The sequence below is a fragment of the Camelus dromedarius genome, chromosome 16, assembly GCF_036321535.1.
Source record: "Camelus dromedarius isolate mCamDro1 chromosome 16, mCamDro1.pat, whole genome shotgun sequence".
NCBI lineage: Eukaryota > Metazoa > Chordata > Mammalia > Artiodactyla > Camelidae > Camelus > Camelus dromedarius.
Genome location: NC_087451.1, coordinates 28,909,843 through 28,926,280, shown reverse-complemented (window position 1 = coordinate 28,926,280; position 16,438 = coordinate 28,909,843). Strand labels below are relative to the sequence as shown.

Here is a 16,438-nt window from a genome sequence, read left to right as displayed (position 1 = left end):
GGCTTGTAGCGACTCTGGCTCGGCTTTCCTTCCGCAGCTCTAACCGCGCCAGCCACAGAGGCGTGAGCGCCCCCGCCGCCCAGAACGCGCTGCCCGCACGGGACGCCGTGAGAGCCGTGCGCTCTGGCTGCGGAGCTGCGGGGAGGTGTGAAGGAGGAAACCGAGACGGGTCAGCGAAGGTCAGGGCGTCGCAAAAACAAAGTATGGCATCGCCTGTGGCTTCCAGGCCAGTTCAGCAGCTGAACTAAATACTAAATGCCAATCCGTAGCATGTTGGCCATTTTAGAAAATGAACGAAAATGGTGATAGTCCGGGCTGGTGGCCCGGACGTGGGGCACGAGGCCGGCCCCCCGCAGCTGTCTGGGCTGGGCCGGGATCCCTCCCCTGTGGAGAAGGGGTGAGTGGGTGTGTGAGCTGGGCACGGGCACTGCCACCGTGCCCAGTGGGCCTCCCTCAGGCCTGGGGTCTGGCAGGAGGTGCCCCCTCCCCACCAGCCTCCCCTGAGCCCAGGGGTGCCTGCAGCCCTGAAGACCTGGGGCCACAGCCGCCACAGAGGGCACTGGTTAGAAATGTGTCCCCGGACGTGGGGCGTGGGCGAGGCCCTAGGGGACTGATTGCTCCGATGACGCACTGTGTCCCGTCCCTCCTCCCCACTTGGGGAGGCCGAGCGGTGTCCCTCCCTGGGCCTCCCGAGGCTGGTGGACGTGTCCTGCTGACCAGGACCCAGGGAGTGACCTGAGACCAGAGAGGTCCAGACGGGTCCCCGCCACACCCAGGCTTTAAAGACGGCGCCTCCCACCAAATCTTTGCAATGTTAGCGTCAAAGTCGCAGTGGGGGAGGGGGGGCGGTCACAGCCCCAGCTGAAGGGTCACGTGGGAGGCTGGAGCAAACACTGCAAGTCATACATTTGAAGCAAACGGTCATTTTCATGTGAAGTGTCTCAAAATAGGCCAGAAAATACAAAGACAGTACTGTGCTGAGCTCGGGCGGAGGGGGGAGGACACCCTGCCCAGAACTTACACCCCCGCAGGGAGAGGGCCGCTGTGCCCCGCTGTCTGCCTCTGTCGGACCTCCTGGCAGGAAACGCGCGGGGCGGGCAGGGCTCAGGCCTTGCCGGGTGTTAATTTGTCAGCTTCGTCACCTTGAGATCCTGTACCAAGTTCCCTCTTAACTTTCAGACGGGCTAGGCCAAGCCTCAGGCATCCTCGGAGTCCACCAGCTCTTCTGGGTTCATTTGTTTTCTATCGGTATCTGCTAATCAAGGAAATTTTGAAAGTGTCTTCTTTAAAAGTAATTTTTATCAAGGGTAGGTAAGTGATCATGTTACTGGAAATTAGAAAAAGCGACAAGGATGTGAGAGTACCCGTGGCTTTCCACTTTTGTAATGGTGACAATTGATCGGCTGGCGTCCCGGTGTCTGTTCCCCCGTGGGTAGATTTCAGCGAGTGTTCGGACTTCTGTCATACAGATTGGATGTCTTTGTTTTATTGTCATTTATGAGGCTGCTACTTCCTAAAAGAGAAAAGGAGTAAGTTTTTAACCCATCAGTTGAATTGAGGATAATTTATGTGGTGATTTATGATGCACAGAAGTTACCCTGTTCCAGTGCACAGTTTGGTTCAGCAAATGGACAGAGGCAAGTGAGCATCGTGCACTCAAGGTCACAGATGTTCCCTGCGTCCCCAAAAGTCAGCGCGTCTCCCCACCGCCAGCCCCCAGCAGAGCCTGCCCTGCTGTCCGTCCCTGTAGGCTTGTCATTTCCCGAATGTCTTGCACGTGAAGTCACACGACACGTGTGACTTCCTTGCCTGGCGTTTTGCACTTCACATGACGCTTTGAGTCGTCCTCGTGTTGCCAGATCAATGGCGTATTTGTTCTCACTGCCCGTGCTGGCGACGGTACACCGGCAACTGGTTGTTTCCAGTTTGGGGCCGGCGTGAAAGCCGCTGTGCACACTGGACGGGTTTTGGTCTAGACGACATTTCCATGGCGTTGCTGGTAAGTGTGTATTTTACTTTGGAACAAACCTCCAAAATGTTTCCCAGAGTGGCTCGTTCCAGTCTGCACTCCCACCACAAGGGACGCGAGTCCCCGTCACCCTCGCCGTCGCCCTCGCCGTCGCCAGCACTTCATGATAATGCCATTTTCGTTTTGGCGCTTAGCAGGTGCGTCTTGGTGTCCCACCGGGACTTCAGTTTGCGTCTCCCCAGGACTAGTGCCGTCGCGCACCTCTCCGTGTGCTTGCTTGCCGTCCATAGATCTTCCCCGATTAGCTGTCTTTTGCTCATTTTTAAGCCAAGTGACTTATCTGTTTGTTGAATTATGAGTTCTCATGTGTTCTGGATACAAGTTCTTTTGTCAGACATGTATTTTTAAAACACGGAGGGGCACGCTGAGGGGGTTTGAAGAGACGGCCGCCTGCGCTCCCCCCAGTCCCGGCGGTCACTGCAGCCGTGGGGAGAGAGCCTCGGAGGCTCGGGGCTCAGCGTGCATGTCTGTAAACCCGGGGTGACGGCATTTCCTTTCCAAGGTGATGGTCACGACCGGAGGGGAGGGGCTGGCGGCGACCCCCGCCCCACCCAGCACAAGTCAGCAGCTTCCTTCCATCTCCCCCTCCCACAATCATAACATCCCAAGAGTTTAAGGCTTGAATTTGAAATGGGTAATAGTTCTAATGTGCTAGAAACCAGTAGTCAAGGTTCGGCTGCTGTGAAGAGTTGGCCTCCTAATTTCTTTCTTTCTACCCTGTGGGCGTCCTCCGAGCGGGGTACCACCATCCGCACTGGTGTTCTGATGTCCTATTTTACCCTCTCTGTGTTGGCAGTGAATGCCAGCACCAAGTCAAGTCCATGGACGGCGAGCTCGAAGCCTATAAGAAGTCCATCATGAAGGAGGAAGAAAAGAACGAGAAGCTGGCCAGCATCCTGAACCGGGTGGAGACAGAGGCCAGCCTGATGCAGAAACTGATCTCGCAGGGCCTGGCCAAGGACGAGGCCCTGCAGAACGAGTTCAGCACCTACAGGCTCACCCTGCTGGACACGGAGGACGCACTGGGCAAGGCCCACGTGGTACGGCCACGTCCCCCCACCACGTGCCTCCCGGCCGCCTGCACAGCATCCACTTCTGACTCTCCCTTCCCAGGAATACACGGCGACCCTCGGCGAATTGCAGACTCTCCAGCAGACCGTCCGGCACGAGGTGGAGCAGAGGAGGAAGATGGATGTCTGCATCGTGGAGAAGCTGCAGGAGCACATGACCTCCAACAAGATGACCAGGCACTTCCACCAGCTCATCCTGAAGCTCCAGAAGGAAAAGACCAACCTGGTACGTCTCCTGCACACACCCGGGCCGCCAGAGGCAGGTGCCCCCGGGGAGAAGGGGTGGGGGCGGCTTCGCAGGGAACACACCACACGCCGCGGCATCAGCACGAGCAAGGGACGTGCGGCGCGTCTGTTCACCTTTCGTGGTGGTTGTTTTTTCCTAGTTGTAAAAGCGATACATTTTTATTGTAGAAAACCCAGAAACACAGAAAGGCATGAGAGGAAAATAAGACAGCCACAATCCCACTGTCCAGACACAATCTCTTCTGAAATTGTGGTATATTTTCTTCTGGAAAATTTTCTGAACACGCACAGTCATATGTGCAAAGACACACGCATGCACACACACACGCCCCCCCCCCACGTGCCCAGACACAGATGTTCACACACACACATGCAGACACGGCCTCAGAGGACAGGGCTCTTACTGTTTATCAGTTTTGGAACCATTCTGATCCATTTTTCCTCATTTTTTACTGAAAATATGACACAGAAAAGTGCACAAAGAACAAGTGTAGGAACTGACGAATTTTTCAGTATCTGCACAGTATTTTATTTTACATTACTGGCCATATTCAGCATAACGGTTTCCATTAAATGTTCTTAGGAAAGGTACATGACAGTTCGTGCATCACAGTTCATCCTATGAGTGCATGTGTTTTGTTTAGCAATTCTTTCATTAGACATTTCAGATTGTTTTTAGGTTTCAAACATTATAAACAGCTCAGCACCGAACTTGCACGTTCACACATCTCTGTCTGCGTGTCTGAGGATAAACTGCAGCAGAAACCCTGGTCAAATGGGCAGGAGCACTTTAAATGGATTCCAGAGCTGCCCAAGCCTCTGCCTCTGCCCAGGGTGTGCCTGGAGGCCCTGAGTGACTGTGACTGGCCCTCCTGGCCTGGGGACCCTCTCCTTTCCCCTCCCCCTACATGAGTTCTCTCTTGCTTCCCCAGGGGTTTTGCTTTTCTCAGGGAGTGGGGGGGTGTCCCTGTGTCCTTAGAAAAGCAATTCATTACTTGAATTGTTTCTCCTTTGGCTCTTTCCATGATATGACCCCCTGCCTCAGGGCCACCGTCTACCTGGCTGGCAGCCCGAGGCACCTCACCCCCCTCAGACACCTGGGAGGAAGCCAGTTCGCTCTTGGCCTGGTTGTGCCACGGGACTGGGGAGACAGGGCTGGAATCCAGACTGAGCGTGGCTGGATCTCCTTGGGATGTCTGGGCTGATGCTGGTGGAAGAGGGGCAAGACTCCCTGCTTGGAACAGAAGTAGGGGTCCCAAGGGTGCACTGTAGGAGCTAAGGAGCATGGTGGGCGTGCAGTAACCTGCCAGCTCTGCTGCAGCACTGCAGAGGCAGGTCCCCAGGCCCCCTGGCAGACCCCTTCACCAGCTCCCAAAGTGGGTGGCTCATGTGCTACCACTGATGTCCAGCCGAGGACAGTAAAGAGTTCTGGACCAGCATTTGTTACAATTGGTGGGTGGCGCACATACTACTACTAATGTCCAGCAGAAGGCAATGAAGAGTACTGGTCCACACTTGTACTACCACTGATGTCCACCGGAGGGCAATAAAGAGTCCTAGTCCAGCATTTGTGAACAACGGTTGGTGGGAGGCGCGTGTACTACCACCGATGTCCACCGGAGGGCAGTAAAGGGTCCTGGTCCAGCATTTGTTGTAACAGTTGGTGGGAGGTGCGTGGACTACCACAGTTGTCCACCGGAGGGCAGTAAAGAGTACTGGGCCAACATTTGTTGCAACAGTTGGTGGGAGGTGCGTGGACTACCACAGTTGTACACCGGAGGGCAGTAAAGAGTCCTGATCCAGCATTTGTTACAATTGGTGGGCATCACGTGTACTACCACCGGTGTCCACCGGAGGGCAGTAAAGAGTACTGGGCCAACATTTGTTGCAACAGTTGGTGGGCGGCATGTGTACTACCACCGATGTCCACCGGAGGGTAGTAAAGAGTCCTTGTCCAGCATTTGTTACAATTGGTGGGTGTCATGTGTACTACCACCGATGTCCAGCAGAGGACAGAAACGAGTCCTAGGCCAGTGTTCGTTGCAATAATTGCCAGGAGATGCAAATCCAGCTCTTAAAAGGGGGCACTTTGCTTGAACTGTTCAAAACCCCCTTGGGCTGGTGGCAGGGGGTGTGGGCATATCTGGGACAAAGGGCAGAGTTTGTGGATGGGCAGAAACATTAGGAACTGGGTCCAGAGGGAGGGAGGGCACAGGTGAACAGGGAGGGCAGGTGTGGGTTTCCGCTGTTAATCCAGGAGCCGTACTGACATCCCAGAAGGATGCCAGGGTGAGCAATGCGCCAGAGTGTCGCTGGAGGGAGGCCATGTGCTCTGGCTGGCCTGGCTGGTGGCTGAAAGGGGACTTGGGAACTGAAGCCCTCCCCTCCAGGGTGGAGCGCTGGGGCAGAGAGGAAGGTGTGCCCCTCTGAAGACCTGGTGAACTTGGGTGGTCTTGGCAAAGAGAGGGATGGCATAACCAGAGCTCAGAGGGACCAAGGCATGACCTTAGGGGCTGGGTGACTTGAGATGCTGGCAGGATCTGGCTTTATATCTGGGGATGTCCTGGAAAGCCGTCCACAGCACCCAGTCAGACAGTGTGTGTGTGACAGAGCTAGCTGGGGTCACGTGGTCACGTGGGGCGAAACGGAGATGACCCTGGGGCTGGGGGTTGTTGGGAACCGCGGGCCCGGAGAGAGCTGAGGATGTGCCCGGCAGGAGCTGGTGGGCAGCCAGTGGCGGGGGGTTGGCAGGGTCAGGGCAGAGCCAGCGCCCAGGGAAAAAGGGCCTGGTCCCAAAGCCAGAGCTGCCCTGTTGCTGATTCTCACAAGTATCCTATGATCAGCCGTCTTTCGTGGGAAGGGGCAGAACGAATCTGTCTTCTGAGCCGGCAGAGAAGGCAGGGTGGGCTGGTCCCGGCTTCAGGATGGCAGGCGGCCCCGCAGGGCCCAGGCTGCTCCACTCTGGGCAGATGCTCCTGTCCCCAGAGCCCAAGGCTGGCGAGAGCCCCAGGGTCACGTGCCCCTGGCTGGTGGCAGATGGCGCCCCACAATACAATCTCCTCTCTCCAGGACTGCGTCCAGCTTTTCAGTAAAATGTAAGGATATTTGTCCCATCGAATAGAAATGAGCAGTTGTTAAGAGCTTGCCACAACATTATTCAGAGTAGCAACACCAGTAACAGAGGCACGCTCACAGAGGGCAGGCATCTCGGTTTCCTTCCCCCGAGCACACGAGCCGCGGGGAGCAGTGCCTGTGATGGCTGTGGAACAGGTGGGTGCGCCCAGGACAGCTGCGACCTGCTTCCTCAGCTCTGGGACAGATGTGGTAGAGCACCGCAGCCACTAGCAATGATGTGATGTGAGAACATCAGATGTGTCAAATTGAAAAGCGGCTACAAACCTACACGTGGAGTGTGATCCTGTTGTTGCTTTTGGAGGGGAGGAAGGGGGTTTGTATACAAAGACTGGAAGGCAGGGTAGATCTTCAGCTGTGATGGTGGCCGACTGTGCAGCAGGTTTATAGGTAATCATCTGCGTTTTCACGTCCCCCATGATGTGTGTCACTGTTTTCTGATAAAGGAAAACAATAATGTTAACTATTTGTGATAGATCATCAGGGTTCCAACATGCAGGTCCTTTGACAGGTCCTGAGATGGGGAAGAAGCCAACAGCCCCCTCTTCTGATCAGGTTTTGCAGTTTCTGCAGGGGCACACCCAGATGTTCGAGGAAACGGGCAGCCAGCCCGCTCCTCTGGAGCCTTCCCCCAAAATAGAGAAAGTTCATTCATGTTTCCTTCTGCCAATTCAGGTGACACATCTTTCCAAAATTGATGGCGACATTGCTCAGGCCACCCTGGACATCACAAACACCAACTGCAGGCTGGACATGCACCGGAAGACACTGGCCGAGCTGGACACGGAAGTGAAAAAAGTCAACGACCTCATCACCAACAGCGAAAACGAAATCTCCAGGCGCACGACCCTGATCGAGAGGAAACAAGGCCTCATCAACTTCCTCAACAAGCAGCTGGAGCAGACGGTGTCGGAGCTCGGGGTGAGTCCCAGGGCCAGGAGGGCCGCTCTGGCTGACAGGGGAGCTGGCCCCGGGGGCTGTCCTGCATTTAGAAGCGAGCTCGCACAGAACCTGGGCAGCCCGTCCCTGCCCGTCTCCCAGGTGAAGCACACGTGTGCGGAATGCCATCCCGCAGGCCGCCTGCGACCCTCTCTGTCGGGCTGGTCAGTCCGTATTTCAGCGCTATGGCCCGATGGTCCTGTCGCAGCCCCTCCTCCCCGCGGTGGCTGCACATGAACAGACGGGCATAGCCGTGGGCAGGAAAAGCTCACCCCGGGGCCCTGAAGTTTGAATCCCGCAGCCTCCACCTGGCATGAGCTCCTCTTCTTTAGAATGTCGTGTGGCCCACGGGCTGTGTGACGACAGGCAGCAGGCAGGGTCCCCCCCGACCGCTGCTCTAAGTGAAGCGGTCTGTTGAGCTTGGGGCTTGCAGTCCTATAGGTCCTCCAGGTACCCCAGACCTAAGTGCCCCACCGACGGCTCCAAGCCCCAGAGCAGGACGGGCGGCTGGGGGTGCACTCTTAGGGAGACCCCAGGCACCAGAGAATGGTCTCAAAGCTGCAACCCGCGAGGATTCTAAGGGAGTGAAGACCCTGCCCCATGACAGTCTGCTGTTAAAAGGCAACTTGCGAAGTCCCCTTGGGTAATGGAGGCCCTGCCGCCCCTGCTCCTGCCTCTGCAAGGCTGGGGGTGGGAGGGCCGAACCAGCGCGGGGGCGGGGGCGGTAGACCCTCCAGACCCGAATCTCCCACAGCGGGTCTGACCATATGACCTGGGCCTTCATGGGAGAGATCCCATGACGGGGTCCCCACCCTCCGCAGCCCGCCCTGACCTAGGGGCTCGGTCTGCTTTCTGGCGAACATCACTTTCAGGGGGAAGAAGTGGGGCCCCTGGAGCTGGAGATCCAGAGGCTGACCAGACTGCTGGAGGAGCACGACGCGAGCATGACGCAGGCCCAGGTGGCCTGGCTGCGGCTGCAGCAGGAGATGGTGAAGGCCACGCAGGAGCGCGAGGAGCAGCTGGTCTCCCTGGACATGGCCAAGAAGGAGCTCCACATCCTGGAGCAGAAGCAGCTCAGGATCGAGAGTGAGTGCCCCTGCCCAGCCCCCCACGGCCCCCTGCTGAGGCGCCCTGGCCCCACCTGGTCCCACCTGGTCAGCCCCACCCACGGCCCCACGGGAGGTGCTGCCCAGGTATCGGGCCCACTCCGCCTGGACGCCTCATACCCCGTTTCTTCCCCACGGTTCTTGCTCTGCCCTGGGGGCGCCCAGACCCGCCTGTTGGAGATCAGGGTGGTTGCTTCCAGCCCCTGCCCCTGAGCTTGGCTGGTCTTCCTGGAGCCTCAGTGTCTGAAGGCCGAGCATGTCCCCTTCCGACTCCTCTGACTGGGCCGGACCGTCGTTCCCACGGGGCCCCCAAGGAGGACGGCGAGGAGGGCGCAGTGGGCAGAGACCCCGCTCGCTACTCTTTGGGAAGGTGGCTGCCCGGCTGGCGAGGGCCTGACGGCCCTTCCCGCTCCGCTCGCCCCGCAGACAAGATTGACCAGGAGAAGAAGGAGCAGAAGCATCTCCAGCGCCACATGAGGGACCTGGACACCGACCTGAAGAAGCTCAACGTGCTGATGAACAGGAACCGGTGCAGCTCCGAGGAGCTGCGGCAGGACAACCTGGCCACCGAAAGCGAGTTCGTGCACTCGCTCAGGGTCAGCGCCCGGCCCGGGGAGGGGGCGGGGAGCGGCGGGGGAGGGGGTGGGAGCAGGTGCGCCTCCCCGGCCCGGCCCCGCCCACAGCCTCCGCCCGCCCCGCCCTCGGGCCCGCCCACAGCCCTCGGGCCCGCCCACAGCCCGCCGCCCGCCCCGCCCCACGCAGGCCTCCGAGCGGGAGACCGTGGAGATGCAGGAGAGGCTGAGTCAGCTCGGCGAGGAGAAGGCGGCCTTGCTCAACAGCCTGGTGGAGGCCGAGTGAGTGCGGGGCGCGCATCCTCCCGGCGGAATCCGCTTAAAGCCGCGGGCGGGATCGGGGTGGGTCTGGCCTCCTGCCCTCCGGGCCGCCCTCCCCGCAGTCGGTGACCCTTGGAAATGGCGTGGCTCCCTTTGAATCCAGCTTTTATAAGAACTGTATGATCTTTCTGGTGCCTGGTTATGAGCATTTAAAACCGTAGCTCTGTGTGCAGAGTAGGAACGAGAATCACACGTAACCCAAACCTCTTCCTTCACCATTTTCCCCGCGCATTTGTTCCTTGTTTTTTCCCCAGCATAAATGGGATTGTTCTTGTGTCCCCCGTTGAACAAGCCTTGCCTTCTCCGTGGCTGTCCTTCCCGTCGGTGCACGTGGGTCTGCATCTCCAGCTGGAAGAGCTCCTAATCGGTGCTCTCCAAGGGGCTGAGATGCAAAGGCCCGTCCCCTGCCTGGGGTTTGACAGAGTCTACACGTGACACCCGAGCCTGGTGCTCTTCCAGGGCATCTCAGCCCCTCCCAGCGGCTGTAACGGAGCAGCAGGCACTTATGGCTCCCAGTTCTGGGGGCCGGACGTCGAGGTCAGGGCGCCTGCCTGGTCCACTGAGGGCTCTCGTCTGAGCTGCAGATTCCTGGCTGTGTTCTCACAGGGTGCTCAGTGTGGTCCCTTTTATGAGGGCTCTAATCCCGCTCACGGGGCCTCCACCCTCATGACCTCATCACCTCCCCAGGTCCCGGCCTCCTGACCCAGCCACATGGGGGTCAGAACTCCAACAGGTCGGACACGGGCATTCAGACCACAGCAGGGGGCATGTATCTTTGCTAACATTTTAATAGCTTTCAGGGTCTTGGTCTATTGGGGTTTTTTCCCTTTTTTTTATGTCAACTCCTATCATTTGTATTTGCTTTTCTCAGCTTCTCCAAAAGTTACATATCTGCTTCTCTCTCTCTGGGTGAGGGTTTTGGGCCCTGGGGTTGAGTTGACCCTCTGGTCCCAGAATGAGGGACATTTGATTCCATTTAAGCCCATGCCTTCCTGCCTGCAAATTAATGGTGCCACCTGCCAGGCGAGGGCACCCCTCGTGGAGGGACAGGGGAGGGTCTCCGTCAACCCACCACAGACACGGCCCCTCAAGCGGAGAACCAGTCCCAGGCACAGCACACAGCGCCCACGGGAGCAGCAGAAAGAAAGCCCGTCCTCCTCCAGCTCCCACACTGCCTCTCCTGCCCTCAAAGGCACCAGATCATGCTTTGGGAGAAAAAAATCCAGCTGGCAAAAGAGATGCGTGCCTCAGTGGATTCTGAGACGGGCCAGACGGAGATCCGGGCCATGAAGGCTGAAGTCCAAAGGATGAAGGTGGGTGGGGGGAGGGCGGTGTGGGGGGCTGGGGGCTTGGGGCCCCAGGGAGGAAGCCCCTCCCGCACGGCAGCCTGCAGCCCAGGCACCAGGACATGCGCTGTTGCCCCGGCTGGCCTCCCACGTCAGGGTCTGTCCGGCTCTTGTTCTTGCTGCCCCGAAGCAACAACCGCAGCACGCACAGCTGCCTGCTGAGCGCTCGCCAGGCACCGCTTCACCCTCGCTCCGTGTAACCAGTGCCCTCTGATATTTTTAAATGCTGGCTGTGACTCCCCCAGCCCCACGACCGAATTGTGAGGTGTACCCCACCACTGGACCAAAAAGCCTCACCAAAAAGTGACAGGAGTCAAAGAACACCCCACCTTGCCCCTCCGAGCTGTGTTTTTCTCTCCGCTGTCGTTTTAGCTGGACTTCACCACCTTAAAAAAAAAAAAAAGGCCAGTAATTAAATCACAGGCTGTCACTGAGCCAAAGATTCTGGGCTTCAAGGATGTGACATCTCTTGTAGATGCCATGGTTAGTAATAACCCCACTGGCTGTGGCATCCAGAGAAAATCAAATGCTTATGCTGCTGATAAGTTTGAAAAACGCTCCATTTAACTGATTTTTCAAACCACAGAAGCCACATGTGTTGCCGCAGCAGATCAGACCCTGCACCACAGAGCTTACACACACATGCACACGCACACGCACACGCACACGCACCCGCACACACAGACAGGGCTGCCTCCTCCCTCCCTCCTGTTGTGGTTTGGTTTGGTTTGGTTTTCCTTGAAAAATAGTACATATAACTTAGCAACTTGTATTTAGAAAAATAATATGGACATTAACTCATTCTGTAAGCGTTGCGGAATACACTACGGATGTAACATAATTCACTGAAACGTTCTAGGGTTAATGAAGATTCAGATTGTTTCCAGTGTGGTGGTGTTCTGTCACCATAAACAATGTTACAGTGACATCCTTGTGGAAGGCAGTTGACCATATTTGTTTTCGTGGGTCTGTCTCTGGGCTCTGTGCTGTGTTCCTCTGGTCCAAAAGCCTGTTCCGTCCCAGTTCCATAAAAATTTGAGAATCAGCTTGTCAGTCTCTGAAAATCCCTGCTTGGCTCACGACTGGCATGGAGTCTGCAGATCCCTCCAGAAGGAACCTTAGCTGTGTTGCCCTTTCCAGTCCGTGAGCAGGCATCTGTCTCTCCCCTGGGTCTTGCTTGGCTTCCCTCCTCAGTGTTTTCAGCTTTCAGCATCTGGCTCTTGCACGTGTTTTGGTAGACTTATCCCTCAGCAGAAGCCTCCCTCGTGCCCCTCAAAGCCCATCTCCCCCAACAACCCAAGCCCCAGCTCCAGGCCCCACAGACCCTTCATGCCACCATCTCACAGAACACGGTACATTTTTCCCAGCGAGGAGATTAACCTCGGTGCAATGCGGTTAACCAAACTACAGACTCTAACCCGAGTTCACCGTTTTTTTGGCTGATGTCCTTCTTCTGCTCCAGGACCCCTCCCTGGGCTGCGCTTAGTCCTCATGTCTCCCCACCTCTGATGTCTCTCAGTGTCCCCTGTTTGCCGGGTGTTCTTTATATGGCTCTTAAATCATTCTGATCAAGTGACAAAGTCCCCAGACTCCTTTGTACCCTGGGGCATCACCCTTGTGGGTTCCCTGCGGGTGCCGTCAGATGTTGGCCGGGTGTGGCACTGGCCCCTCTCCTGTCTAGCGTGGTCCTGACTGCCGACCGGCCCCTCTGCCCCATGCCCCAGGTCAAGCACGGGCAGCTCCTGAAGCAGCAGGAGAAGATGATCCGGGACATGGAGCTGGCTGTCGCCCGCAGAGAAACCATCTCCACCCGGGCCGAGGGGCAGTGCAAGTTGGACAAGAAGCTGCTCACCCGGACGGACTTCCACCACAAGCAGACCGAGCTGCGGCGGAAGATCAGGGACATTCGCAAGGTAGGGGAGCCGAGCCTTGGGGAAGGGACTGCGCCCTGGGCCACCTGCCCACAGATGGTCAGCGTGTGTCACCAGCCCCGCCGCCAGGCGTGCCGGGCATCACTGGCCAGGGCCATCTTTCGGATGCACCTGCCCCCACCTGGGCTGCGATTTCAGTCTCTCCTCCCCACCCTACCTGCCTCACCACCTTTCTTTCTGCCCCTCATTCCCAGAGCTATAGTCACAGCTGCTGTGTTGGGGACTGAAAGGTGACAGTGGGGGGTTAGGGGGATGGAAGGAGCTCAGCTTTGGAATCAGACAAGCTGCTTTCTTCTGTGCTGGGGACAAAGCCCGAGCCGCATGCACCACGTGCCGGCTCTGGGTCAAGATGAGGGGCCACGAGCGCCCCTAACGGCCTGCTGGCAGGGCCTTGCTCTGGGAGCTTGCCGTGGGTTTAACAGGAGGTCTGCACGGGGTGGGGTGGGCTGCAGCTCAGGGCTGGAGGCTGTCCTGTTCCGGCCCCTTTCTGCCAACAGAGGTGGCATCAGGGAAGGGCGTGAGCCCCATGTCACTGCCCCCAGTGGGTGCTGGGGACAGGCCGATGAGAACGGGGAGGGCACCCTCTCAAGCCCGTGTCCCCGTCCCCCAGGCCACGTCAACCAAGCACGTGACGTGGGCCCTGCCCTGGGAGGGGACCAGCCATATGGCTGCAGTGCTGTCCCCCTTAGCGATCACCAGGCTGGGCTCTGGGCTCAGACCTCCTTCAGCCCCGCTGACCGCTATGTGGCCTCTGGGGTGTGTGGAACCTTCCACGCCCACATCTCCTCATCTGCCAGTGGAAGTGGGAGCAGTAACCCCCTCCCAGAGTGGTGAGGGTCACGTGAGACAGAATCCACCGCGGGGGTTCCAGCCCGAGGCTCAGGCGCGTCGTCCGAGCTCCCTGTGCCTCGGCTTACTGACCCGTGACACGGACCCTCACCTCGCAGGGTCCCGCAGAGGGCTGAGTGGAGAGTGTTGGGTGGCCCCTATAGGGGGAGCCCTGTATGAGGAAAGGGTAGCCGAAAAAGACGGACTTGACCCAACTGCTTGTTTGGACGTTACCCGGGGTGTGGCCATTGGAGGTGCAGGGCAGCGGCCTTTTCTGGTCTTGGTTTGTGCATTTCTCTGCCACGTTGGCCTCTCCTGGCATCCGTCCCTCTCCACTCCTCCTGGCTCCCCCGGGGGCCTCCTCGGCCCAGCTTGGCTGAGGGCTCCTCTCTGTCCCGCCCCTACGAGGGTCCTCTAGGGCTCCCCACCCCATGACACTCTCCTGCACCCCCTCTGTGGGAACCCTCTCGTGCTGTGTGCACAGAGGGCTGTGGGCCCTTCCGGCCTGACGCTTCTCTTGTCTGCTGAAGAGCAAGGGGGCAGGGTCCCAGGAGCCTCCTGTCTGCCCCCCAGGCCACCGAGGAGGGCAGCCAAGCCATCCTGGAACTGGAGGAAACTCAGAAAAGCGTGAGCGACTCCCTCCTGGAGAAACAGGAGCAGCTGTCGAGGATGCAGCCCGAGGGGGACGAGCTCGAAGCCGACCTGGAGAGGCTGGCGGCCCTCAAGCAGCAGGTAGGCAAGTCCCCAGGGCCACTGGAGCTACAGGCGCTAAGCCCGGGCAGATCCCAGCACTGCCTGCTGCTTCCGTCCACCCCACGTGGCTCCACCGGCCAGCGCTGTCCTGGGCACCAGGGCTGCAGAGCAGAACAGAAAAGGCGACAATGCCTGTCCTCCTGGAGGCGACCTTCTGAGGGTGGGAGAACAGATGATACACAAACTTAATAAGAAAAAAGAGACCCTGTATCCGATGGTGATAGATACTCTGGAGAAAAATGAAGCAGAGAAGGGACATCAGGTGGTGGGGACAGCGCTTGTAAGTAGGGTGGTCTGGGACGGCCACACGGAGGAAATGACCTCTGAGTCAAGACTTCGGGGGTGAGGGAGCAAGCCGCCCCAGGCTGAGGGGTAGTGGGGTACAGCAGGGGCTAGAGCCTGCCCAAGGGCCAGCCAGGGGCCAGCAGGGAGCGCTCCCAGGCCTGCAGGGCTTTGGGGGACACCAGCATGACCTGGGTTTCTCCCTCAGGGAGGGGGTTCAGGAGGGGAGTAACTTGGGCTTAGCGGAATCACTCGGCTCTGATGCTGAGTGCAGAATGGAAGGGCCAGGGGTGGACACAGGAGCCTGTTTGAGGCCATCCTGGTACTTAAGGAAGACGGGGGCGCACAGACCAGGGCAGCCTCAAGCTAGTGAGAAGCCATCAGATTCCGCACATAATTTCAAATTTGCCCCAGTGGAATTTCCTGCTGGATTGGTTTGAGCAGAAAAGAGGAGGCAAGCAGGGCTGCCCGATCAGCCGAGATGGGGGGATATTTAAAGGGGGGTGCTGGGCCTGGCACCTGGCGGTTAGACAGTGCGTGAGGGCCCAGGCTCCACCCCGGATGTGGTTTGTAGACCGAGCACCGTCGGCCTGAGTTCCCGCACCAGCACAGCCGCCCGCTGGCTCGTGCTCAAGTCTGAGTTCCTGCAGGGCCAGTGGGTGTCCTCTTTTTAATGTGCATGACCTGACATGGGGTCTCTCGTCTCACTCAAGAACCTTTCCACGCTCGTGGCCCTGCAGACGCGCGTTAAGCATCTGGAGGCCGTGAAGGATGGGCGGTACGTGTTCCTGCTCCGCAACAAGCCAATGCTGCTGGCTGAGCTCAAGCGTCTGGACCACCGGCTGGCCAGCATCAACGCCATCCTCCACCACGTGAAGGACGAGTACCCCCAGTTCCAGGAGGCCCTGCTCAAAGTCAGCCGTTCCATCAGCAACAGGCTGGAGTCACCTTGGCCCTAGAGAGCCGCCTGAAGCCCACCTCCCGGCCCCCAAGTCCAGCCCTCTGTGTCTTATCAGGGACCTCAAATCTTTCTGTATCACCAGAAGCCACCTCTACCCTCCAAGAACGACACGGCTTAAGAGAAATAGACGGCCAGCACTATAGGAATTGTATCTTTAGCCACCCAGCAGTGTAAACCAAGTCAGCTCCCAACATTTCCAGTTACATTTAGGTGCGGCTTTCATTTGCAAAAGCAGTGCCTGTGAAGGCAAACCCATGTTCCAACGGCTTACTGGTCCGAGTAAAACTGGAAACCCAGGTCTCTGCTCCGGCACCCACTCCCAGCTCCAGTTAAATCCAGATTCACAGCTCACAGGAGTAAGTCCAAAGGGACATGACCCCCGGGCTGTGTCGGTGGAGGCCTGACATCTGAGATAAGAGTGTCCAGCCACATGAACATGAGCCCCCTCCTGGCCTGTCCCCTTGTCCCACAGCCCTTGTCCACCCGAGGGCTCCTTCGCCCACTGATTCCTGAGTACCTGCTACCTTGTGGCTTCTCTGAAGCTGAAAGGGAAAATGTTCTACAAAATAATTTCACATTTTTCAGCAGGAAAATAGATTTTTTTTTCTGAATATGAAAGAAACGTATTTATTGTAAAACATTTCAGAACTACAGAAACCACAAAGGAGCGGGGAAGCCCCCGATCCCAGCCCAGGGATTTTTTTTTTTTTTTAATCCACACAAACATTTACTCCGTCCCTGCCTGGGGGTTGGGGGAGGGGGTCCGGGAACTGGGGGGCTGTCGGGCTCTGACGCGGCGCTCGGCGCTCTCTGCGCGCGGTCCCGCCTGACAGGGTCACAGGCTTCGGCTTTTGCAGTTCGCTTTGGACAGCTTCCTCATCTTAGCACACGCCGTTTCTCAGTGTGCGGAAAGCCCCTTGTC

The 16,438-nt window shown here is 57.9% G+C and overlaps 1 protein-coding gene across 2 annotated transcripts in view; it reads left to right on the top strand.

Moving 5' to 3' along the window:
• The window catches only part of CCDC40 (coiled-coil domain 40 molecular ruler complex subunit), a 36,239-nt gene extending 20,112 nt beyond the window's left edge, over positions 1-16,127 (top strand). Inside the window, exons 11-20 of one of the 2 annotated variants that reach the window (XM_064495419.1) lie at positions 2,826-3,069; positions 3,143-3,325; positions 7,153-7,398; positions 8,289-8,502; positions 8,949-9,118; positions 9,285-9,376; positions 10,608-10,728; positions 12,486-12,674; positions 14,094-14,252; positions 15,296-16,127. In XM_064495419.1, coding sequence (XP_064351489.1) covers positions 2,826-3,069; positions 3,143-3,325; positions 7,153-7,398; positions 8,289-8,502; positions 8,949-9,118; positions 9,285-9,376; positions 10,608-10,728; positions 12,486-12,674; positions 14,094-14,252; positions 15,296-15,514 — 1,837 coding nt within the window. In that variant the 3' untranslated portion in view covers positions 15,515-16,127. Of the gene's footprint in view, positions 1-2,825; positions 3,070-3,142; positions 3,326-7,152; positions 7,399-8,288; positions 8,503-8,948; positions 9,119-9,284; positions 9,377-10,607; positions 10,729-12,485; positions 12,675-14,093; positions 14,253-15,268 lie in introns of both variants that reach the window. The other variant, XM_064495418.1, reaches the window with a different exon arrangement.
• Positions 16,128-16,438: the final 311 nt, after the last annotated feature.